Source organism: Primulina huaijiensis, chromosome 3, assembly GCF_012295235.1.
Source record: "Primulina huaijiensis isolate GDHJ02 chromosome 3, ASM1229523v2, whole genome shotgun sequence".
Lineage (NCBI taxonomy): Eukaryota > Viridiplantae > Streptophyta > Magnoliopsida > Lamiales > Gesneriaceae > Primulina > Primulina huaijiensis.
The window spans coordinates 26,871,258-26,895,253 of NC_133308.1; the positions used below are offsets into that span (position 1 = coordinate 26,871,258).

At 33.0% G+C, this 23,996-nt stretch overlaps 2 protein-coding genes across 11 annotated transcripts; both read right to left on the reverse strand.

Annotated features, from left to right (window-relative positions):
• Window positions 1-9,254: 9,254 nt before the first annotated feature.
• Window positions 9,255-12,736, reverse strand: LOC140974210 (la-related protein 1C-like). Of its 5 annotated transcripts, none has more exons than XR_012174746.1 (7): window positions 12,198-12,736; window positions 11,427-12,009; window positions 11,203-11,350; window positions 11,022-11,112; window positions 10,326-10,392; window positions 9,881-10,036; window positions 9,255-9,778 (listed from the first exon to the last, which is right to left on the reverse strand). XR_012174746.1 is itself a non-coding variant. In XM_073437535.1 (7 exons), the coding sequence occupies exons 1-6, from the start codon at window positions 12,579-12,581 to the stop codon at window positions 9,905-9,907; spliced, it is 1,410 nt and encodes a 469-aa protein (XP_073293636.1). In that variant the 5' UTR covers window positions 12,582-12,736; the 3' UTR covers window positions 9,256-9,778; window positions 9,881-9,904. The 5 variants fall into 5 exon arrangements, 3 of the variants coding, with proteins under 3 accessions (XP_073293637.1, XP_073293636.1, XP_073293635.1); XM_073437535.1 differs by having other exon boundaries at window positions 9,256-9,778; window positions 10,326-10,397; XM_073437536.1 differs by having other exon boundaries at window positions 9,255-10,036.
• A 2,533-nt stretch (window positions 12,737-15,269) lies between these two features.
• LOC140974211 (la-related protein 1C-like) lies at window positions 15,270-19,008 on the reverse strand. Of its 6 annotated transcripts, XM_073437538.1 has the most exons (7): window positions 18,470-19,008; window positions 17,699-18,281; window positions 17,475-17,622; window positions 17,294-17,384; window positions 16,598-16,669; window positions 16,154-16,309; window positions 15,683-15,821 (listed from the first exon to the last, which is right to left on the reverse strand). In XM_073437538.1, the coding sequence occupies exons 1-6, from the start codon at window positions 18,851-18,853 to the stop codon at window positions 16,178-16,180; spliced, it is 1,410 nt and encodes a 469-aa protein (XP_073293639.1). In that variant the 5' UTR covers window positions 18,854-19,008; the 3' UTR covers window positions 15,683-15,821; window positions 16,154-16,177. The 6 variants fall into 6 exon arrangements, 5 of the variants coding, with proteins under 5 accessions (XP_073293642.1, XP_073293640.1, XP_073293639.1 ...); XM_073437541.1 differs by lacking the exon at window positions 16,154-16,309 and having other exon boundaries at window positions 15,270-15,821; window positions 16,598-16,664; XM_073437539.1 differs by lacking the exon at window positions 16,154-16,309 and having other exon boundaries at window positions 15,271-15,821.
• Between the last annotated feature and the right edge of the window lie 4,988 nt (window positions 19,009-23,996).

Sequence of the window (23,996 nt, forward strand, 5' to 3'; positions counted from 1 at the left end):
CTAGTTGTGTTGTTACATGGCATTGTATCGTATCCATCTTGTATGACGTGGATAATTTGACTATTCCCCAAATGTCGACATATACATATTTACATATGTGGGGTATTCGGTGGGTTATTTACTTATAGAAAGGGAAGTGTTATTTGTAATTCAAAACGTATTAACGAAACTCTTGACGTATACTTTCTTTGTTGCACTTGAGTAACAAATTTGGATGTCCTATGAATCATCGTAAATTTTGCAAATTAATACAGGCACATAATATATTTTCATTCTTATTCATTTATAAATATATCAGTTCAAATAATCATGATTTGTTCAATTTTTCTTGCTTGATTTTCACTTCATTCAGAACCATGCTTCGCACTTTCTAAACCATTTTAATTTTAACGTTCATCTGGTGTTACTCTTTATTCTTGTTTTTAAAAAGAAAATCTATTAAGTGTAAGTATTTTAATTTATAACGCCGGATTTCATATTATCTATAATGACAATCGAAATCACATGTTTACCATGTAATGGAAAAAATCTCTCACAATCCACTGGCTAACAAGAAAGTGAGCAATCAAACTACCATTTCAATTCGAGAATCTAAAATTGGCTACAAGTCCGTGAGAAAGCTAGTTCCTCGAAAGAACTTTCTTAAGCTAAAAAGATAAAATGAAAGTATTTTTTCATGATATACCAATGAGAACGGAGAGTCCTCCCTATACCTACCTACATGATTGATTGGTAGGACAGTCAACTTTATACTGTTTACTTTTTTGGATTTGAAAAAGAATGAATTATCATTCATTTTGCAATAATTTCTTTAAAAAAAGGTATATTTGTTGTGAAAAAGTAAAAATTTACGGTAAAAAGTAAAAATCTCAACCTCTTAAAATTATCACACTACACACTTTATAATATTTTTCTCTCAACTCAATTGTGATTTTCTTCACAAATGAGAGATCTATTTATAGAAAATTTATACAAATAATCCAAAAATAAAATACATCATTACATACATCATCACACACTAATTTTCAATATAAACACCTAATTTTACCTAATTTTCAACATTCAACATTCACATTTTCAACACAAATATTTTTCACATTTTTAAATAATTTTTCAATACTCCCCCTTGTGATGATGATCATAATGCTTGTCTTCATTACGTTTTTTATACTGCCTCGTTAAAAACCTTACTAGGAAAAACCCATTGGGATAAAAACCATAGTAAGGAAAAAAGAGTGCAGTCACGTAAACTCCCCCTCATGTTGACACGAACAATTCTTCACAAATTTCGTAGATTGCGCATCCCAATATTATATATGTGCTTTCTGAATATTGTCGTAGGAAGTGCCTTTGTGAAGAGATCTGATGAGTTTTCACTTGATTGAATGTGACGAACATCAATACATTTATTCTTCTCAAGCTCCTTGGTGAATGCGAAGAACTTAGGAGGAATATGTTTAGTTCTGTCGCTTTTTATGTATCCTTCTTTCATTTGAGCAACACATGCAGCATTATCTTCATATAGTATCACAGGCTTCTCGTCGAATGATAATCCGCATGAGATTTGGATATGTTGAGTCATTGATTTTAACCACACACATTCACGGCTTGCTTCATGTAGTGCAATAATCTCGGCATGATTTGATGAAGTTGTTACAAGTGTTTGTTTCTGTGAACGCCAAGAAATTGCAGTGCCTCCACGAGTAAATACATATCCAGTTTGAGAACGTGCTTTGTGTGGATCAGATAAGTATCCAGCATCGGCATAACCAATTATACTTGGATTAGCATCTTTTGAATACAAAAGTCCCAAGTCTGTCGTTCCTCGTAGATAACGGAATATATGTTTAATTCCGTTCCAATGTCTCTTTGTTGGATATGTGCTAAATCTTGCCAATAAATTTACGGCAAAAGATATATCAGGCCTTGTACAATTTGTAAGATACATAAGGGCACCGATAGCACTTAGATATGGTACTTCTGGACCAAGAATATCTTCATCATCTTCACATGGACGGAATGGATCCTTTTCTATGTTTAATGATCTAACAACCATTGGAGTACTTAAAGGATTTGATTTGTCCATATTAAAACGTTTAAGGATCTTTTCTGTATAATTTGTCTGGTGAACAAATATTCCACATTCTTTTTGTTCAATTTGTAAACCCAGACAATACTTGGTTTTTCCAAGATCCTTCATTTCAAATTCTTCTTTCAAGTATGACACAACTTCTTGAATTTCCTTATTTGTTCCAATGATGTTTAAATCATCAACATATACAGCAATAATTACGCATCCGGATGTTGTTTTCTTAATGAAAACACAAGGGCATATTGAATTATTTACATATCCCTTTTTCATCAAGTGATCACTTAGCCTATTATACCACATTCTGCCGGATTGCTTCAACCCATATAATGATCTTAGTAATTTCACAGAATAACATTCTCTGGGTTTTGAACTTTGTGCTTCAGGCATCTTAAATCCTTCAGGGATTTTCATATATATATTACTATCAAGTGATCCATATAAGTAGGCTGTAACAACATCCATAAGACGCATTTCTAAATTTTCAGATACTGCCAAGCTAATCAAATACCGAAACGTAATTGCATCCATCACAGGAGAATACGTTTCTTCATAATCAATTCCAGGCCTTTGAGAAAAACCTTGTGCAACAAGTCGAGCTTTATATCTTACTATTTCATTTTTCTCATTTCGCTTTCGAATAAAAACCCATTTGTATCCAACAGGTTTTACACCTTCAGGTGTAAGGACTATAGGTCCAAAAACATTACGTTTATTTAGCGAATCCAATTCAACCTGGATGGCATCTTTCCATTTTATCCAATCCTGCCGATTTTTACATTCACCAAAAGATTTTGGTTCATGATCTTCATTATCATTTATGATGTCGATTGCCACATTATAAGAAAATATATCATCAATTTCTTCTATATCTTTTCGGTTCCATATTTTTCCAGTATTAATATAATTGATAGAGATTTCATGATTCTCGTCAGTTTGTGGTTCTGACAAAACATTTTCATCATCATGTGTTTCTTCAGGAACATCATTCTCTATTTTGTGATCATTATGTGTTTCTTCAGGAACATCATTCTCTATTTTGTGATCATTGTGTTTCTCTATGAATTTTCTTTTTCGAGGATTTTTATCCTTGGAACCAACTGGCCTTCCACGCTTCAGGCGTTTAATGACATCATGACTATCTTCAATTTGTTTCTTCGGAATTTCAATTCGAGCAGGGGCATTTGCAGCATGTATATATGATTTAGTTACCCCTTTTGTGTCTGCAAATGCATCTGGTATTTGATTTGCTATTCTTTGCAAGTGCACAATTTGCTGTACATCTTTTTCACATTGTTTTGTTCTTGGATCCAGATGTAACAATGATGATACATACCATGTAATTTCTTTTTCGGTATGTTTCTGTTCTCCCCCTAACATTGGGAAGATTTCCTCATTAAAATGACAATCAGCAAAACGTGCTGTGAACACGTCGCCTGTCTGTGGTTCAAGATATCGAATGATCGATGGACTATCATAACCAATATAAATTCCAATCTTTCTTTGAGGTCCCATTTTCTTTCGTTGAGGTGGTGCAATAGGCACATACACCATACATCCAAAAATTCTCAGATGAGAAATGTCTGGTTCTTTACCAAATGCAAGCTGCAATGGGGAGTATTTATGATATGCACTTGGTCTGATGCGAATTAATGAAGCAGCATGTAAAATTGCATGTCCCCATATAGAAATAGGGAGCTTTGTTTTCATAATCATTGGTCTAGCAATCATTTGCAGACGTTTAATCAATGATTCAGCCAATCCATTTTGAGTATGTACATGAGCAACAGGATGCTCAACAATGATTCCCATAGACATACAATAATCATTGAAAGTCTGGGAAGTAAATTCACCAGCATTATCAAGTCTAATTTTCTTGATTGTATAATCGGGAAATTGATTCCTCAATTTTATTATTTGAGCAAGTAATCTTGCAAATGCAACATTTCGAGTTGACAATAAACATACATGTGACCATCTGCTGGAGGCATCAATCAATACCATAAAGTATCTGAATGGTCCACATGGTGGATGGATTGGTCCACAAATATCACCCTGAATACGTTCAAGAAACATTGGTGATTCAGTTTGGATTTTGGCTGGTGATGGTCTTATAATAAGTTTTCCAAGAGAACATGCTTTACATTGAAACTTATTATTCTGAAAGATCTTCTGGTCTTTCAATGGATGACCATGTGTATTTTCTATAATTCTTCGCATCATTGTTGAACCAGGATGTCCTAATCGATCATGCCAATTGGTTAATATTGAAGAATTATCAATTACCATGTTTGATTCAATGGGACGTATATGTGTATAATGCAATCCAGTAGGGAGCATTGGTAGTTTTTCAATCACATATTTCTTTCCTGATTTATATGTGGTAAGACACATATATTTCTCATTCCCTTCATTCATTGTTTGAGTATCATACCCATGGGAATATATATCATTAAAACTCAACAAATTTCTTTTCGATTGTGGTGAATATAAAGCATCATTGATCAAAAATTTTGTACCATTAGGTAACAAAAATTGTGCTTTACCACATCCTTTAATCAAGTCTACAGGACCTGATATTGTATTCACCGTTGTTTTTGTTGGTTTTAGTTCCAAGAAATATCTTTTATCTCGGAGGATAGTGTGCGTTGTACCACTATCGGGTATGCAAACTTCAGCTTTGCTCATAGCATTTTCCATATTTGAACTTCAAAAAATATGCAATGAAAAAAAATTAATGACAATACATATTTAAATATAACACATATCATAATTGTACAATAAAACATTATCATATAAATACATGAAAAATAAATTATTGTACATTTATATTCTACCACTATATTGTTCATTTTCAGAGAAATCATTGAGAAAATCTGCAGCATCAATATTGTTCATTTCTATCCCACCAACATATTGATCATTTCCAGAGAAATCATTCATAAAATCAGCAGCATCAAAATGAGTTGAATCACTCAAACGGTCACTTCGCTCAGTGAAGTTGGTCTCCTTTTCTTTCCCCTTTATCGATTCTTTATAAAGTTTGCAAAGATGCTCAGGGGCTCGACAAATACGAGACCAATGTCCTGGAGTACCGCATCTGAAACAAGAACTTTCAAATCTTTTCGAGTGATTTTCATTAACACTCATGTTTTCTTGATGCCTTTTCTGTGGATGGTTTGGGACGTTATTTTGAGATGAGTTATAGAAATAACTATCTCGATTATTTTCAAAACCACGGCCGCGTCCACGACCACGACCACTTCCTCGTCCACGTCCACGTCCACGACCTCGACCTCGACCTCGACCAAAACCTTGTCTTTGAATTTGATTTTGGTTTCCAGGTTTAAATTCATTTTTACTTACAGCATTTACTTCTGGAAATGCTGTTGATCCAGTGGGTCGGGACTGATGATTTCTCATTAATAGCTCGTTGTTCTTTTCCGCCACAAGAAGACAGGCGATGAGTTCAGAATATCTCGCAAATCCACGCACTCTATATTGTTGCTGTAGTGTTATATTTGATGCGTGAAACGTGGAAAATGTTTTTTCAAGCATTTCCGATTCTGTAACCTCATGTCCACAAAATTTTAACTGCGAGATTATTCTATACATCGCTGAATTGTAATCACTGACTTTTTTAAAGTCTTGGAATCTTAACATATTCCATTCATCACGGGCGGTTGGAAGCATAACTTCCCTTATATGTTCAAATATCTCTTTTAATCCTTTCCACATAGCCATGGGATCTTTTTCGATGAGATATTCACATTTTAAACCTTCATCAAGGTGTCGTCGTAAAAATATTATAGCTTTTGCTTTTTCTTGTGATGAAGATATACCATTTTCTTTAATGGTCTCGCTTAGACCCAATGACTCAAGATACATTTCTACATCAAGAGTCCATGTCATATAGTTTTTCCCAGTAATATCAAGAGCGATGAATTCGAGCTTTGCCAAGTTTGCCATGGTGGTACTAAAAATTACGATGCATTTTATTAGTTAATGAATATTGCAATACAAAGTAATGGATAAACAACAAGTACAAGTATTCGTAAAAATAAAGAAAACACACGAGGAGGATATTCTCCGATAAATACAAGACTGGTGAGTATGATAACCAAAATAATTAAAAATAACCTCGTGAAAGCCATCTTCTTTTTTTCTTCGAAAATTTGATGAAGAATAATTTTTAGAGAAGAAGAGAAAGTTGGAGTGATTGAATGTATTTGTGAGATTGTATTTATAGAGCAAAAACTAGCCGTTTTGTTACCGTTTATTACCGTTGGTGTATAAGAAAATAAATGTATGTATTTGTATAATTTTATGGTAATAATATGGTGTATATAATATTAGTCATATTTAAATAATTATGTATATCATATCACATTATTATAATTAGGTGTCATAAGTTATTTTGTTTAAAAACCTTATAGGCTTTTATACTTGTCGTATCCCTTACCGGGAGTGTGGGATGTCGTCTTAACATCCTTCCAGGATTTATAACAAGTTTTTGAAAAAATTATTTTATTATTTCTAATAATAACATTATATTATATATTAAATATATAAACAATAAATAAATAACAGTAAAATAAATATTATTACTTTTGTTACCTTTTTCTTCTGTTCGGAGCTTGGAAAAATATGGAGGACTTTTAGAGCTTCGTGCTGATAACGTGTTGTGAAAAAGTAAAAATTTACGGTAAAAAGTAAAAATCTCAAACTCTTAAAATTATCACACTACACACTTTATAATATTTTTCTCTCAACTCAATTGTGATTTTCTTCACAAATGAGAGATCTATTTATAGAAATTTTTTACAAATAATCCAAAAATAAAATACATCATTACCTACATCATCACACACTAATTTTCAATATAAACACCTAATTTTACCTAATTTTCAACATTCAACATTCACATTTTCAACACAAATATTTTTCACATTTTTAAATAATTTTTCAATAATATTAATCTTATTAGCAGTTCTTTTTTTTTTTTCAAGGAATAGAAAAAAAAATTAGGAGAAAATTATCTCAACTACATTTTCAGAACCAAAACAAATTAAGGCTCGGCTGAGCAAATATTTTTAGTATTTTATAAATAAAAAAAAATAAAAGCATGTGTTTGGATAAATTTTTTGTAAAATATTTTTAAAAAGGTGTTCTAAAAAGAACAATTGAGAGTTTTTTTTATATTTTTTGAAATAAAGGTAATAATAGAAATCAAAACATATTACTTTTTCATTGTAAAAACGATTTTTAAATATCTGTTCAAATGCATATTTGTTCTTAAAAAAAAATTCAAATCTTTATGGTATCAAGAGGTTGAAATTATTTTTACTTTTCTCAAAATATTGCATAGTTACGCAATTACATGAAGGTCCAAAATACATGTAATTGATTAGACCAAAACTAATTCAATCTTTTCAAAAATAATAATAATAATTCAATCTTTACAACATTTCCGGTATTTTTAGCAATTTATATGAAGTTGTACCAAAATAAAATTTTAAATATTTAGTCGATCAAAACTCAAAATATAACAAGTTAATAGATCGTAAAGTTTATCTTTTCCCTGCAAAAAAATGACCTATTTCAAACTTTTGAATAGTCCCAACATTTCACAATTCTTAAATCTCAAAGACAGCAACCAAAATAGGTTTCATGACAGGAAACGGAAAAAGCCTCTATCTCGAATCGTCGTGAAAAAGCTTTTCCAACGATCATCATCCACCCATCGTGATCACGAAAACGATTCTAGTATTGTGATTGTGCACAACAACAACAAAGGAAGATTCAGCAATGAAATAAGCAACATCCTGTATGAAGAGACTATGGGTACAGATCTCTTGTGATCAAGAGAAGATATGGTTGTCTGACTTATTTGCGTGCACACACAAATATATATAGAGAGAATTTTGTTGAAAAATACGAAATTGATCTTGTAAGTTGGCTTGAATTGAAATTTGATTATTTTATGAGTCAAAATTTGGTCTTAATGTAATAATTTTGTTTCCTTTGTGTCTCATGACATGGTATTGAATATTATCCATATGTTTGATAACATGGTAGCACTCATGCGAAAAATGGTTCCAAATACAAACGATGACGTCAAATTATTTTAGTAATACCTACTTTTAATAGTCAAATAATCAAAATCTATTTTGGTCAACTTGTTGGACAAAGAATGTCCTAAACCATATATTACTTATGATAACATAATGCATGTTTGCATATATTTATACAGGCTAGAATGGCATTCAGAGCGCTAAAAAGTCTGGTGAAGTAGCAAGCCCACGTTCGAGGGGTTATCGTCCGAAGACAAGCACGCTTAGCCTTGCAATTCACGCACGCACGCACGCACTTGCCCAGCTGCACCTCACTGTTCACGCTCGAAAGCTTATGTTAAACGACTAATCGAAGATAGCCTAAATGGGATCAATTCATGGTAGTTTTCGATTTCTAGATAAATCAATGTTAATTGTTGTACAATTATTCCAAGGAAATGGGAATCATGCTGGCTGCGGATCAACTTTTGAAAACTAGATAGATATCGAACACATAATTAAACAAGAATAAAATGTTATAAAATATTTCTGAAATATATTTATACAAATGGATTTATTTATATATTTCGAGCATGTTATAGTTTGATATTTTGGAGTATACGAATTTGAGCTTGAATAATGTTGGAGCATGTTTTAGTTTGATATTTCGGAGTATATATAACCAAATAAATTATATACTCTTGCTAATATATTATCCTCCAAAAATTAGATTTACTAGTGTTGATCCATTATATATATATAATTTCAAAAATATCATACTCAACTCAAAACCAAAACGTAGTAAACTAATTTTAAGTATGATTCAAACTATTTTCAACGTAACAATTTATATTATAACAAAAAAATATATTATTTAATGCTCGTGGCCACACATTAAACGCTATATGGGTTAGAAGAAATATTTTCTTTAGTCTTACTTTATAAATTTTCAAAGATATTTTATTGAAAATATCTATAATTTTTGCATTGATAAAGATGCAATTAGTAAAAATAAATCACATAAAAAAACACATTTTTATTCATGTATAAAGTCTCAACTATAAAGTGAAGAACCTTAACCTATCATCAGAATATTAAGTATCAACCAAAAATCAAACAGAAAATATTCATATCCAACATTTCAATATAATATCAGATGTTTCTGGCAAAAAAAAAAAAAAAGAGGTAATAGCCTCTGGACAATCATGAATCCAACTAAATTCCCGACGACTATAAGAAATAAGTGGAAGTAAACCAAAATCTTCCGACGGTGGCTAAATGAAGAAAGGAAGAACAGAAAAATTTTTAGCAAACCAAATCTAGGAAACCTTCTCTATCCAAAAATTCATGATTAGAGGGAATAAAATGTAGAAAACAAAAAAACTGTGCCAATGTGCCAAGATAGCCGCTGATGACTTCACCGCACAAGCTCGGAAAAGCAGCCTAAAATATAGAGTTGTTGTATGTTCAAAGTCCCCACCTATGATAATAGTATCGTTAGAAACTATGTGTTTGTCTTTTTATCATGTATATGCAGACTAGAAATATTGAGAGATCGAAGACTTGATCCTGTAGGATACATGATGGTTAGCATTATCCATTTTCTCCAGTTACCCTTCCTCCTCAACTTTTCTACCTGCAAGAGTAAGAAAAAAAATCGCCTAGATGAGTTAGAGACCACCACAAGCTCGGAAAAGCAGCCTAAACTATAGAGTTGTCGTGTGTTCAAAGTCCCCACCTATGATAATAATATCGCTAGAAACTACGTGTTTGTCTTTTCATCGTGGATACGCAGATTAGAAATATTGAGAGATTGAGGACTTGATCCTGTAGGATACAGGATGTTTGGCATTATCCATTTTCTCCAGTTACCCTTCCTCCTCACCTTTTCTCCCTGCAAGAGTAAGAAAAAAATCGCCTAGATGAGTTAGAGACCACCAATACTCTATCTAAAGTGCATGTTGTGGGATGAAAATGTCTACAAAATACCCAAAGGATAACAAGTATATAGATATAAAGAACAAGTCGCATGAGAAAGCTGAAAAGGGGATATTAACAGATTTTGCTTGTAAGTTAATAGCATATTCACTTGTTTTTTCAGTAAAATTTTGGATTACACTACTAGTAAAAGATTTACTATAAGAAAAGTGGTATTACGAAGATCAAACATGTGCATCATTCACCTGTATTTCCACCACATTCGAAGCTCGCAAAGCGTCCAGTATAAGTTGGACATTGTCTGTCAGCTCCCTAATCTGAAAAATCGTGGATGTATAATATTAGTATTCATAGCTACTTATTTCTCAAAATAGTATCATTGTTACATAATGAAACCAACTAAAAAGAGCGTAACATGATTCTAATGTGCATTCTTGGTCATACAAATTTACCATTTCCATATCAATTTAAATCTTCTAATAAACTCAAGCGTATTACAGTTAGATATCAATTGTCATTTTATTTCATCCAAGAATAATCTAACAAAACCGAAACATTTCAAGATTCACATTAGAATTCCCACCACAAGGATATAAGTGGTTACCCTACATGTACCCAAGCTATGTAATCAAATTGCCTATACCTTAGATTACTTAGTAAAAGGACATCGTAAAATGCACAATTGTATTTTTTTAAAAAAAAACCACTACAGAACCAGTTGTTTCCTCGTTCAATGATTTTACTTTTTAACCTATGTTGCTCACTAAATTCCAATTAAAGAATCAAGCTTTTGATATTTTCAACTTTCTGATCTAGAGCCTCAAAATTTCTCTTCTATGTACCAACAATCAAAAAAGATCGAATCGCAAGATTAAGTTTAGATAAAATGGATAAAGAAATAAGCATACGCAGGAAATTTTTCATTAATTTGACCGACTTACTTTCTTAAAGTTTGCTATTAAGTTTATGGGAACCCATCCATCCACATCCATTTTCTGGCGCAAAAATGTGTCCTTCACCAAATTATCATGACTGCAAGATACATGTGAAAATCCAAGCGTTGATACCATGTGCAAATAGACAGCAATGAGCCATTAAGTATGCATAACAAAAATAACATACCTAAAATAATAATCTATCTGGTTCACAATTTTGGAAGGCAAGTGAGGATCAGGTATGGGATTCAACATTGGTGCATATGGAAACGTAGGCATGTGCCCGGGTGAACCTGGCTGGGGTCCAAGACCATAATACATAAAAGATGAAGCATCTGCAAATTGAAACAAAATATAAGCACGCAAGATAATCTACAGAAGCTGCAAGTATCTCAAAGCAGCAAACCTCACCATTGTAGAACACTGGGGGACCATAGGGCCGCACACCCACAGGGGTAGGTGGAGGAATAAAAGGAGCACTTGAAACTGGGCCACGTATGAAGGGCCCAGAGGCGACACTCTGCTGGGGTGCAAGGTTTACTCTGCTGCCAAAAGATCGATGGTTATTGCTCCGATCATGAATCCAACGTTCCTGGTCTCGTTTGCTACCATGGCCATGATTAGAAGAACCATTCCCTTGAAGCTGTGGTCCACTGTTGTTCCTTCTAAAAGGACCACGCGGATGGTGTGGCTCACGCCCACTGTGAGATCCTCCTATCTGTCCAACATCCCTACGTGTGTTGTCCCTAGGAGATACCCCCGAAGAGATGCTGGACTTCCCTGGATTAAAAGGAGACGCTTCAACCACAGAACTGTGTGAATTTGGTGCTTGAGAAAAGCTGCCGTTGGCTGCTATGTTTCTGTGACTTGTCCTGTCACCACCTAGCTCCGGAGAATACTGGCGGATGGGAGATTCATGGTTGGAAGCTGAATTTGTTGCTGAGACTATAGAATTAACAACTTCCTGTGAAGACCAAGAGTCAACTGACGTCCCCTATTATTCACAAATAGAAAATTTCGTAAGGAAAGCAGTCTAACTTGTACGAAAACTTGATCGTCGAGTTCATAATAACACTAGAAGCACATATAATAACACCCAAGCTACTAAGAACGTCAGTTAAATTGAACAGGTAGATTAAAAGGGCCAAAATATAGAGAACAACAATGACAGAAATAATAAACCTTTGACAGAATGATTGGTTCGTGAGAGAGTTCTTCGAGAGAATCAGTCGAAGAATCCTTCGTGGAAGCACGAGTTGATTTGGAGAAATCAGGCCAAGATGCTGTCCCCATCACAGCACCAACCTGAGGAGTAACACCATTAGCAGGATTGTTCCAAACACACTTCTTTGTTACACCAACATTCTCACTTCCCTCAGCCTGACCATCCTCGGCCAAGTTACTAGCAGGTGGTGCGATTAATTGGTTTAGGAAAATTTCAGAATCCAAAACGTGCTTCTGATCAGAGATACTCGAAAATGAACAAGGCGACGCGAGCCGTGAATGGTGATCAAGAACAGAATTTACAGATTGAACAGAGGCGGAGGAGTCAGAAGCAGTAGCCATTACAAAAAACAAAAAATTAGGTCAGGCAACTGAAGATCAAACCCACCAACACAATCGAATCGATGAAAGAAAACCCAAAAAATCCCACTCGAAATCGCCTATCTCCGCCCGTATTCTTCTTCGGAAGCAAATAATAAAAGTGCAGTGTTCTTGTCTCGACGCATATATATAGAGAGCAATGAAGTGGGGAATTAGTTTCCTACTACAAATATAATTACAGCTCGGATTTAATTAGGATACGTATTTAGTATCAAGATAAAAAGATAAAGGTTAATTTTATTTATTTATTTATATATAAATATATATTATTTTATATCTCGAAAAAATTATTTAAAAAAAAACAAAGAAGTAAAATTAATCGATATTTAAAATCCGATGTCTTTTTATATATAAAAATAAAACCTATGTTTTTAAAAATCGAAAATCTTTAATGATTTATATCAAGTTTTAGATGAATTTTTAATTTTAAAATTCTGATATATGGTGATGATATAATTTATCTCCAAATTATCAATAAGAGGATCTTATATTTTTATTTCAAATTGATTCACAGTAACTTTTTTCTAGAAATTTTTGATAGAATAAAATAAAACTCAAATACAAGATTAGATAAGAAAAACAAAAAACTTACTCTAAAATAACTGAAAAATAATTTAATAATTTAAATAAGAATAAAATATTTACTATTGTCATATTAACAGATAGCCGATTTATCTTTAATGCCATACTTTAAATAAATAATAATTAAGGTATAACATTACTATACTTTCAAAAATTAATATAGATAAGGCCGATTGGATGTTCAAATTTTGAAAATATGGTGAGAATAAGAACATGAGTGCTACTTTTGTTCTCAGATAATATACATATTATAAATTATTTTAGTCATTCTAATTCAATAGACAAATACATTCTTTTAATTAAATAAAAATCACGATTGAAATAATTGCTCTCAATAATTTATGTACTAATTGATTCCACCCCAAAAACTGGTTTCTACAAAAACTGGTTTCTACAAAAACTTAACTCTACAAGTGTGTGACACTAGTTCAACCCCAAGAATTATTACAATCTTGACTCACCAAATGCATTGGTATCGAGAATCTACAGGTGATTTTTACGTGTTTAATAGTTGATTTTTGTTATGTAACATTTTTCCTCGTACATACTAAAATTTTGCTCTAAATATAGGTTATTTTTCTGTGTTACTATTGATGATTGTATTCTAATATCATTCTATCACATCTCAGGCTCATGTAAACGCGATAACATAATGAACTCCTATATCAACCAACATGTACTTCGTATTTGACCTTGCTTTACGAAAATAGCTAAACCGATTTTCTATAAGAATGCATATTATGTCATTATAAACTCATTTAAATATCCAGTTTTCTATATAAGAAGAGATATCAAAGACATTTTTTCGGAAGTCCTCATGAAGCTCATCCATTTAAAAATTTAGTGATGATAATATTTTTACTAAATATCGTATATTTCTCCCAGAATCATGAAATACAAAACCTAGAGTGCTTCTTAAAACAAAATATAAATCGTACCGTTATCATAGCACAATTTTAGTACAAGAAAATGAATCCCTCTCTCTTTATTCTTATGTAAATGAAAATGTTCTTTGTTTATGGAAAATCAATTTAAAACAGTAAATGTTTAAAGTATATTCTAATAGAATAATAAAACATGAAATGAAATAAATATTTTAAAGATTCGTCTTTTCTTGTTAACCAGTTGAAATCGACTACTATGTTAGATCTAAATGTCCTTACTAATGCTCTTGCACATTATAATCAGTTGGGAGAATTCAGAATCGATTGGGCAATATCTTCGTTAGATGACTTCCGAAGAAGTTTTTTGGCAAGAGACACGCTGAATTCTTCGAAACGACTTACGCTTGAGGGGTTATCGTCCGAAGACACGCATGCATAGCCCTGCAATGCACGCACATACGCACGCACTTGCCCAGCTGCATCTCACTGTCCACGCTCGAAAGCTTATGCTAAACGACTAATCGAAGATAGCCTAAATGGGAGCGGGCGCAATTCATGGTGTTTTTCGATTTTAAGATAATTCGATGTTAAAATGTTGTACAATTATTCGAAGGAAATGGGAATCATGCTGGCTGCGGATCAACTTGAAAACTAGATAGATATCGAGCAGATGATTAAAAAAGAATAAAATGTTATAAACTATTTATGAAATATATTTATACAGATGGATTTATTTATATATTTTGAGCATGTTTTAGTTTGATATTTTAGAGCATACGAATTTGAGCTTGAATAATGTTGGAGCATGTTTTAGTTTGATATTTCGGAGTATATATAACCCAAATAAATTATACTCTTGCTAATATATTATCCTCCAAAAATTAGATTTACTAGTGTTGATCCATTATATATACAATTTCAAAAATATCATACTCAGCTCAAAACCAAAACGTAGTAAACTAATTTTAAGTATTATTCAAACTATTTTCACCGTAACAATTTATATTATAACAAAAAAAATATTATTTAATGCTCGTGGCTACGCATTAAACACTATATGGGTTAGATGAAATATTTTCTTTAGTATTACTTTATAGATTTTCAATGATATTTTATTGAAAATATCTATAATTTTTGGGGTGATAAAGATGCAATCAGTCTCAACTAAAGTAAAGAACCTTAACCTGTCATCAGAATATTAAGTATCAACCAAAAACCAAACAGAAAATATTCATATCCAACAATTCAATATAATATAAGATATTTCTGGGAAAAAAAAGAGAGAGTAATAGACACTGGACAATTACGAATCCAACTAAATTCCCAACGACTATAAGAAATAAGTGGAAGTAAACCAAAATCTTCGACGGTGGCTAAATGAAGAAAGGAAGAACAGAAAAACTTTTTGCAAACCAAATCTAGTAAACCTTCTCTATCCAAAAATCCATGATTAGGGGGAATAAAATGTAGAAAACAAAAAAACTGTGCCGATGTGCCAAGATAGCCGTTGATGACTCCACTGCACAAGCTCGGAAAAACAGCCTAAAATATAGAGTTGTTGTATGTTCATAGTCCCCACCTATGATAATAGTATCGTTAGAAACTAAGTGTTTGTCTTTTTATCATGTATATGCAGACTAGAAATATTGAGAGATCGAAGACTTGATCCTGTAGGATACATGATGGTTAGCATTATCCATTTTCTCCAGTTACCCTTCCTCCTCAACTTTTCTACCTGCAAGAGTAAGAAAAAAAATCGCCTAGATGAGTTAGAGACCACCACAAGCTTTGAAAAACAGCCTAAAATATAGAGTAGTTGTGTGTTCAAGCATTATCCATTTTCTCCAGTTTTTTTATCGTGTATATGCAAACTAGAAATATTGAGAGATTCAGGACTTGATCCTCCTACAAGATGGTTGGCATTATCCATTTTCTCCATTTACCCTTCCTCCTCACCTTTTCTCCCAGCAAGAGTAAGAAAAAAAATCGCCTAGATGAGTTAGAGACCACCACAAGCTCGGAAAAGCATCCTAAACTATAGAGTTGTCGCGTGTTCAAAGTCCCCACCTATGATAATAGTATCGCTAGAAACTACGTGTTTGTCTTTTCATTGTGTATACGCAGACTAGAAATATTGAGAGATTGAGGACTTGATCCTGTAGGATACAGGATGTTTGGCATTATCCATTTTCTCCAGTTATCCTTCCTCCTCACCTTTTCTCCCTGCAAGAGTAAAAAAAAATCGCCTAGATGAGTTAGAGACAACCAATACTCTATCTAAAGTGCATGTTGTGGGATGAAAATGTCTACAAAATACCCAAAGGATAACAAGTATATAGATATAAAGAACAAGTCGCATGAGAAAGCTGAAAAGGGGATATTAACAGATTTTGCCTGTAAGTTAATAGCATATTCACTTGTTTTTTCAGTAAAATTTTGGATTACACTACTAGTAAAAGATTTACTATAAGAAAAGTGGTATTACGAAGATCAAACATGTGCATCATTCACCTGTATTTCCACCACATTCGAAGCTCGCAAAGCATCCAGTATAAGTTGGACATTGTCTGTCAGCTCCCTAATCTGAAAAATCGTGGATGTATAATATTAGTATTCATAGCTACTTATTTCTCAAAATAGTATCATTGTTACCTAATGAAACCAACTAGAAAGAGCGTAACATGATTCTAATGTGCATTCTTGGTCATACAAATTTACCATTTCCATATCAATTTAAATCTTCTAATAAACTCAAGCGTATTACAGTTAGATATCAATTGTCATTTTATTTCATCCAAGAATAATCTAACAAAACCGAAACATTTCAAGATTCACATTAGAATTCCCACCACAAGGATATAAGTGGTTACCCTACATGTACCCAAGCTATGTAATCAAATTGCCTATACCTTAGATTACTTAGTAAAAGGACATCGTAAAATGCACAATTGTATTTTTTTAAAAAAAAACCACTACAGAACCAGTTGTTTCCTCGTTCAATGATTTTACTTTTTAACCTATGTTGCTCACTAAATTCCAATTAAAGAATCAAGCTTTTGATATTTTCAACTTTCTGATCTAGAGCCTCAAAATTTCTCTTCTATGTACCAACAATCAAAAAAGATCGAATCGCAAGATTAAGTTTAGATAAAATGGATAAAGAAATAAGCATACGCAGGAAATTTTTCATTAATTTGACCGACTTACTTTCTTAAAGTTTGCTATTAAGTTTATGGGAACCCATCCATCCACATCCATTTTCTGGCGCAAAAATGTGTCCTTCACCAAATTATCATGACTGCAAGATACATGTGAAAATCCAAGCGTTGATACCATGTGCAAATAGACAGCAATGAGCCATTAAGTATGCATAACAAAAATAACATACCTAAAATAATAATCTATCTGGTTCACAATTTTGGAAGGCAAGTGAGGATCAGGTATGGGATTCAACATTGGTGCATATGGAAACGTAGGCATGTGCCCGGGTGAACCTGGCTGGGGTCCAAGACCATAATACATAAAAGATGAAGCATCTGCAAATTGAAACAAAATATAAGCACGCAAGATAATCTACAGAAGCTGCAAGTATCTCAAAGCAGCAAACCTCACCATTGTAGAACACTGGGGGACCATAGGGCCGCACACCCACAGGGGTAGGTGGAGGAATAAAAGGAGCACTTGAAACTGGGCCACGTATGAAGGGCCCAGAGGCGACACTCTGCTGGGGTGCAAGGTTTACTCTGCTGCCAAAAGATCGATGGTTATTGCTCCGATCATGAATCCAACGTTCCTGGTCTCGTTTGCTACCATGGCCATGATTAGAAGAACCATTCCCTTGAAGCTGTGGTCCACTGTTGTTCCTTCTAAAAGGACCACGCGGATGGTGTGGCTCACGCCCACTGTGAGATCCTCCTATCTGTCCAACATCCCTACGTGTGTTGTCCCTAGGAGATACCCCCGAAGAGATGCTGGACTTCCCTGGATTAAAAGGAGACGCTTCAACCACAGAACTGTGTGAATTTGGTGCTTGAGAAAAGCTGCCGTTGGCTGCTATGTTTCTGTGACTTGTCCTGTCACCACCTAGCTCCGGAGAATACTGGCGGATGGGAGATTCATGGTTGGAAGCTGAATTTGTTGCTGAGACTATAGAATTAACAACTTCCTGTGAAGACCAAGAGTCAACTGACGTCCCCTATTATTCACAAATAGAAAATTTCGTAAGGAAAGCAGTCTAACTTGTACGAAAACTTGATCGTCGAGTTCATAATAACACTAGAAGCACATATAATAACACCCAAGCTACTAAGAACGTCAGTTAAATTGAACAGGTAGATTAAAAGGGCCAAAATATAGAGAACAACAATGACAGAAATAATAAACCTTTGACAGAATGATTGGTTCGTGAGAGAGTTCTTCGAGAGAATCAGTCGAAGAATCCTTCGTGGAAGCACGAGTTGATTTGGAGAAATCAGGCCAAGATGCTGTCCCCATCACAGCACCAACCTGAGGAGTAACACCATTAGCAGGATTGTTCCAAACACACTTCTTTGTTACACCAACATTCTCACTTCCCTCAGCCTGACCATCCTCGGCCAAGTTACTAGCAGGTGGTGCGATTAATTGGTTTAGGAAAATTTCAGAATCCAAAACGTGCTTCTGATCAGAGATACTCGAAAATGAACAAGGCGACGCGAGCCGTGAATGGTGATCAAGAACAGAATTTACAGATTGAACAGAGGCGGAGGAGTCAGAAGCAGTAGCCATTACAAAAAACAAAAAATTAGGTCAGGCAACTGAAGATCAAACCCACCAACACAATCGAATCGATGAAAGAAAACCCAAAAAATCCCACTCGAAATCGCCTATCTCCGCCCGTATTCTTCTTCGGAAGCAAATAATAAAAGTGCAGTGTTCTTGTCTCGACGCATATATATAGAGAGCAATGAAGTGGGGAATTAGTTTCCTACTACAAATATAATTACAGCTCGGATTTAATTAGGATACGTATTTAGTATCAAGATAAAAAGATAAAGGTTAATTTTATTTATTTATTTATATATAAATATATATTATTTTATATCTCGAAAAAATTATTTAAAAAAAAACAAAGAAGTAAAATTAATCGATATTTAAAATCCGATGTCTTTTTATATATAAAAATAAAANTAAATTAATAATTTAAATAAGAATAAAATATTTACTATTGTCATATTACCAAATAGCCGATTTATCTTTAATGCCATACTTCAAATAAATAATAATTAAGGTATAACATTACTATACTTTCAAAAATTAATATAGATAAGGCCGATTGGATGTTCAAATTGTTAAAATATGTTGAGAATAAGAACATGAGTGCTACTTTTGTTCTTAGATAATATAGATATTATAAATTATTTTAGTCATCCTAAATCAATTGACAAATACATTCTTTTAATTAAATAAAAATCACGATTGAAATCTACTTTAAATTAAAAAGAATTTTTTTGTCTATTGACATGAAATAATTGTTCTCAATAATTTATGTAGTACTAATTGATTCCACCCCACAAAAAATTATTACAAAACCATATTTGCTCTTATTTTACGAAAATAGCAAAACCCATTTTCTATAGGAGTGCATTTTATGTCATCATAAACTCATTTAAATATCCAATTTTCTATATAAGAAGAGATATCAAAGACATGTTTTCGGAAGTCCTCATGAAGCTCATCCATTTAAAAATTTAGTGATGGTAATATTTTTACTAGATATCGTATATTTCTTCCAGAATCATGAAATACAAAATCTAGAGTGCCTCTTAAAACAAAATATAAACCGTACCATTATCATAGCACAATTTTAGTACAAGGAAATGAATCCCTCTCTCTTTATTCTTATGTAAATTAAAATGTTCTTTGTTTATGGAAAATCAATTTAAAACAGGAAAGGTTTAAAGTATATTCTAATAGAATAAGAAAACATGAAATGAAATAAATATTTTAAAGATTCGTCTTTTCTTGTTAACCAGTTGAAATCGACTACTAAGTTAGATCTAACTGTCCCTACTAATGCACTTGCACATTATAATCAGTTGGGAGAGTTCAGAATCGATTGGGAAATATCTTTGTTAGATGACTTCTGAAGAAGTTCTTTGGTATGAGACACGCTGAATTCTTCGAAACGACTTATCCCACATTGTTTTTGGAAACCTATTTCTCCAAATCAGTTAAGATTGGACGTTGATGCAGGATTTGATATATCCTGGAACCAGTTCGACGTTGATGCAGTAGTTCATGATCCACATAGTGTTTTAGACCGTTCAAACAATAACTCAACCGATCGAAAATCACGGTCAAGATGGTATTTGAGTTCTAGAAGTTCAACCACTTCTTGATTCGGCAGATTCCCTATCACTGCATCACGTGCGGCAAACGAAGTCAGCATATTGTCTAGCTAGTGAAGCGCTATCTTCTTTATCGAATATTGAATGGTTCAGTGGTGGTATTTCACCTTGGGTGTTTGAAGTTGTATCTAATGACTTGCTGAGACAATCTTGATGAATGTCTTATTTTAAAAAAATAATTCCTAAAAGCAATATTGCTAATAATTAAAATGAAAAATTAGAAATCGATACAAGGCTAGGCCTAATTTTTTATGATTATTATTACTTAAAGACATAGACCACAAGTCTACAAGAATGTATTGATTATTTTATCGCCTTTGTTTATTTCGATAAAATATTTGTGAATGAATAATTATGAGGTGCAAATATTTTATTTCTTGCAAATTTGGTCTCCATGCTTTATTTGGCTCAATTAAAATAAATTAAATTTCTTGTGAAAATTTTAAGTTAAATTAATATCTTGTATCTCAAATATGATTAAATTTAAATTTTATGTTAATAATGCGATTTTTTAGATATGTAGATATTGTTAAAGTTTAAAATAAATTGTGTTTCAATTTATGCAAAAAATAGCCGGCCCAAAGGAAGACTATTTTTTTTGCCAAATTCCAAATACAATAGATGATTTTAAAGTGCATCTAGATCTATGCGGAAAATTATCGGTCCAAAAGAAGATTATTTTCTGGCCAGATTTTAGATTCAATATATTTTTTTCAAGTGCATTTATATCTATGCGAAATATAGTCGGTCTAAAGGAAGACTATTTTTTGCCAGATTGCAGACTTAATAAGTGACAAAAAAATTTGTGTTTATATATATGCAGAAAATAATAGGTCCAAAGGAATGATATTTTTTGGCCATATTATAAGCACATATTTATATGGTTTTAAAGTGTGTCAAAACTATGCAGAAATTAATCGGCCTAAAGGAATATTATTGTCAGATTGTAGACACATTATATGATATTAAATTGTGTTAAATTTATGCGTAAAATGATCGTTCCAAAAGAAGATCATTTTCTGAGCAAATTTTATCATAATATGTGGCAATAAATATGTGATAATTTTGGACTTATCCATGAATGCAATTGTCGGTCCAAAGAAAGGCATATTGTTGGCCGGATTTATTATCAATATTTAATAACCATGATATTTTGGGGTACCACTTACAAATTGTTATTTTTGTTCAAAGACTAAATATCAACGTTGTGCTAGGTATTTTTTATGGGCCCACCACCAACATGCTAATATTTTGTGATTTATTTAATTTAATTATATGCATGTACTATAATTTATTGTGAGTTTTATTTTTCTATTTTGTTGTAGCATCTTCTATATCTGCCAATCTGAACAACATTCCAGTACTTAATGGCTCAAACTTCAAGAAATGGAAAGAGCATGTTATGATAGTGCTCAGCTGCATTCGCCTTTCCTATTCTTTCCCCCGACCCCGCTAATAAGAAGGATGTTCACTTTTTAAAATATCATATGTACGTAAGGGGAAATAGGGGACTTGGACTATGCGCTAAGGGAAGATCGCCCCGCACTTTTGACTAGTTCAGGAACTGCTGATCAAAATGGTTCTTTGGAAAAGTGGGAGCGAAAAAATCGCACGAGTCTGATGATTATGAAACATTCCATTCGAGATATTATAAGGGTGCAATTCCTAAAGAAAGTGATGCCAAAAAGTTCCTTACTCAAATAGCAGATCGTTTCGCTACAAACGAAAAGGTCGAGACAAGTACTATTATTACTAAACTTGTCTCAATGCGGTACAAAGAAAAAGGGAACATAAAGGAGTACATAATTGAAATGTCAAATCTTGTGACTCGACTAAAAGCATTCAAGTTGGAATTGTCGGAAGACATAGTCGTGCATTTAGTCTTGATCTCTCTGCCTGCGTAATTTAATCAATTCAAAATAAGTTATAATACCCAGAAGGAAAAGTGGACTTTGAATGAGCTTATTGCGCAATGCGTTCAGGAGGAAGAGAGATTAAAACAAGATGTGATTGAAAGTGCTTACTTGGCATCTAACTATCAAGATAATTGCATCAATAAGAAAAGAAAATGGAGCAATAAGGAAGGAAACTCTGGGACTTCACAGCATATGGAGCAACAGAAACAAGATAAAACGATCACTTGTTTCTTTTGCAAAAGGATTGATGGACATGAAAAGAAAGATTGTCCCAAATACACCAATTGGCGTGCAAAGAAAGGGTTGCCTAAGGAGCCGGTTGCCAACTGATGGTGAAAGATACATCTTATGGAAATTGACAATAAAACCGTTGGTGTTTTTTTTAAAGCTTTATTTAGGAACTGATTCTGGTATTTGAATTTGAAAAAACACTTTTGTTGTATTTTTTTTTTGGGACGAAATTTTATTTTAATTTCATGTTTGGACTAATCAAGTTTTTCCTTTATCAATGTGGTAATGAAACTTTTTCAATTTTTTTGAAATTCAAATATGTTTGGTATGAGTTCCTTGATTGATAAGCTTGATAAATTGAACATCAATATTTTAAATGACATTGACATTATGCATGAATGAAATTTTGAAATTAAATGCAAATTAATTTCGTATGTTGACTTTAGTGGGAGTGAGTAAATTGAAAGTCAACATTGATAAGTATATATTGATTTTTATGTCCACATATGTGGTGGTATAAATTTTATCAGGTGGTAATCTCATTCGGATTTTTAGAGAACATTTTTTTTTGATATTGTGAACATCTTTAGAATGTTAGGCAGATATTTAAGAAACCCGACACTGTATTATTAATCGGGTTATGCAGTACATAAAGTGAACTAAGGATTTTATGCTCATACATCGGAAATCTGACATTTGGAAATAGTTGGATATTTGGACTCCGAATGAAGTTGCGGAATTTTATCACCGGTAATGATCATTGGTCTAAGAAACCATTGAGGATCAATTTTAATAATAAAGCCGCTATATTGTATTTAAAGAATAATTGAAACGTGTCAATGTCAAAATATATTGACATGGAGTTTCTAGTTGGAAGGAAATAATTCAGAGTGATCGTGTGTCAATTGAGCATGTTATTGCAAACTCTGTAATTGCGGATGCGTTTGTCATGGGTTGGCCACCCAAGATGTTTATGGGCATGTCACACACATTGATGTTGTCCATGTAGATGATATGCTTGTACATTAGGAGTTTGTATTCAGTTTGTGTATTGACTCATTTGACATGATTTAAGTTTCTGTACAGACTAAAGTTTATTTGAAATACTCTAAAATAAAGTGTTGTCTTTCAATGTGGTTTAGCATTTGGTTGAAAGTCTGTTATTTGACTCTTTGAGTCATTAGGAAGACCAGTTGGAAATGCGGTTTTTATTCTGGGATCGCATTTATGTATTTCCATGCTACACATCCATACTTGATCTATGTTACTGATTATGCAAATATTGTGATTATTGATGGGTATAGTGATTTTCAATGTAACGATGACTGTTTTGGTTCAATATTGGCATAATTGATAGACCAGATTGTTAAGGAA

Bases quoted from the DNA above. Each gene is read 5' to 3' on its own strand.
- LOC140974210 (XM_073437535.1), bottom strand. From the start codon at position 12,581: ATGGCTACTGCTTCTGACTCCTCCGCCTCTGTTCAATCTGTAAATTCT. The intron at 11,351-11,426 runs GTGAGGTTTGCT...TTCAATTTGCAG, and splicing joins TCCCCCAGTGTTCTACAATG to ATGCTTCATCTTTTATGTAT. The intron at 10,398-11,021 runs GTAAGTCGGTCA...ACGATTTTTCAG, and splicing joins TAATAGCAAACTTTAAGAAA to ATTAGGGAGCTGACAGACAA.
- LOC140974211 (XM_073437539.1), bottom strand. From the start codon at position 18,853: ATGGCTACTGCTTCTGACTCCTCCGCCTCTGTTCAATCTGTAAATTCT. The intron at 17,623-17,698 runs GTGAGGTTTGCT...TTCAATTTGCAG, and splicing joins TCCCCCAGTGTTCTACAATG to ATGCTTCATCTTTTATGTAT. The intron at 16,670-17,293 runs GTAAGTCGGTCA...ACGATTTTTCAG, and splicing joins TAATAGCAAACTTTAAGAAA to ATTAGGGAGCTGACAGACAA.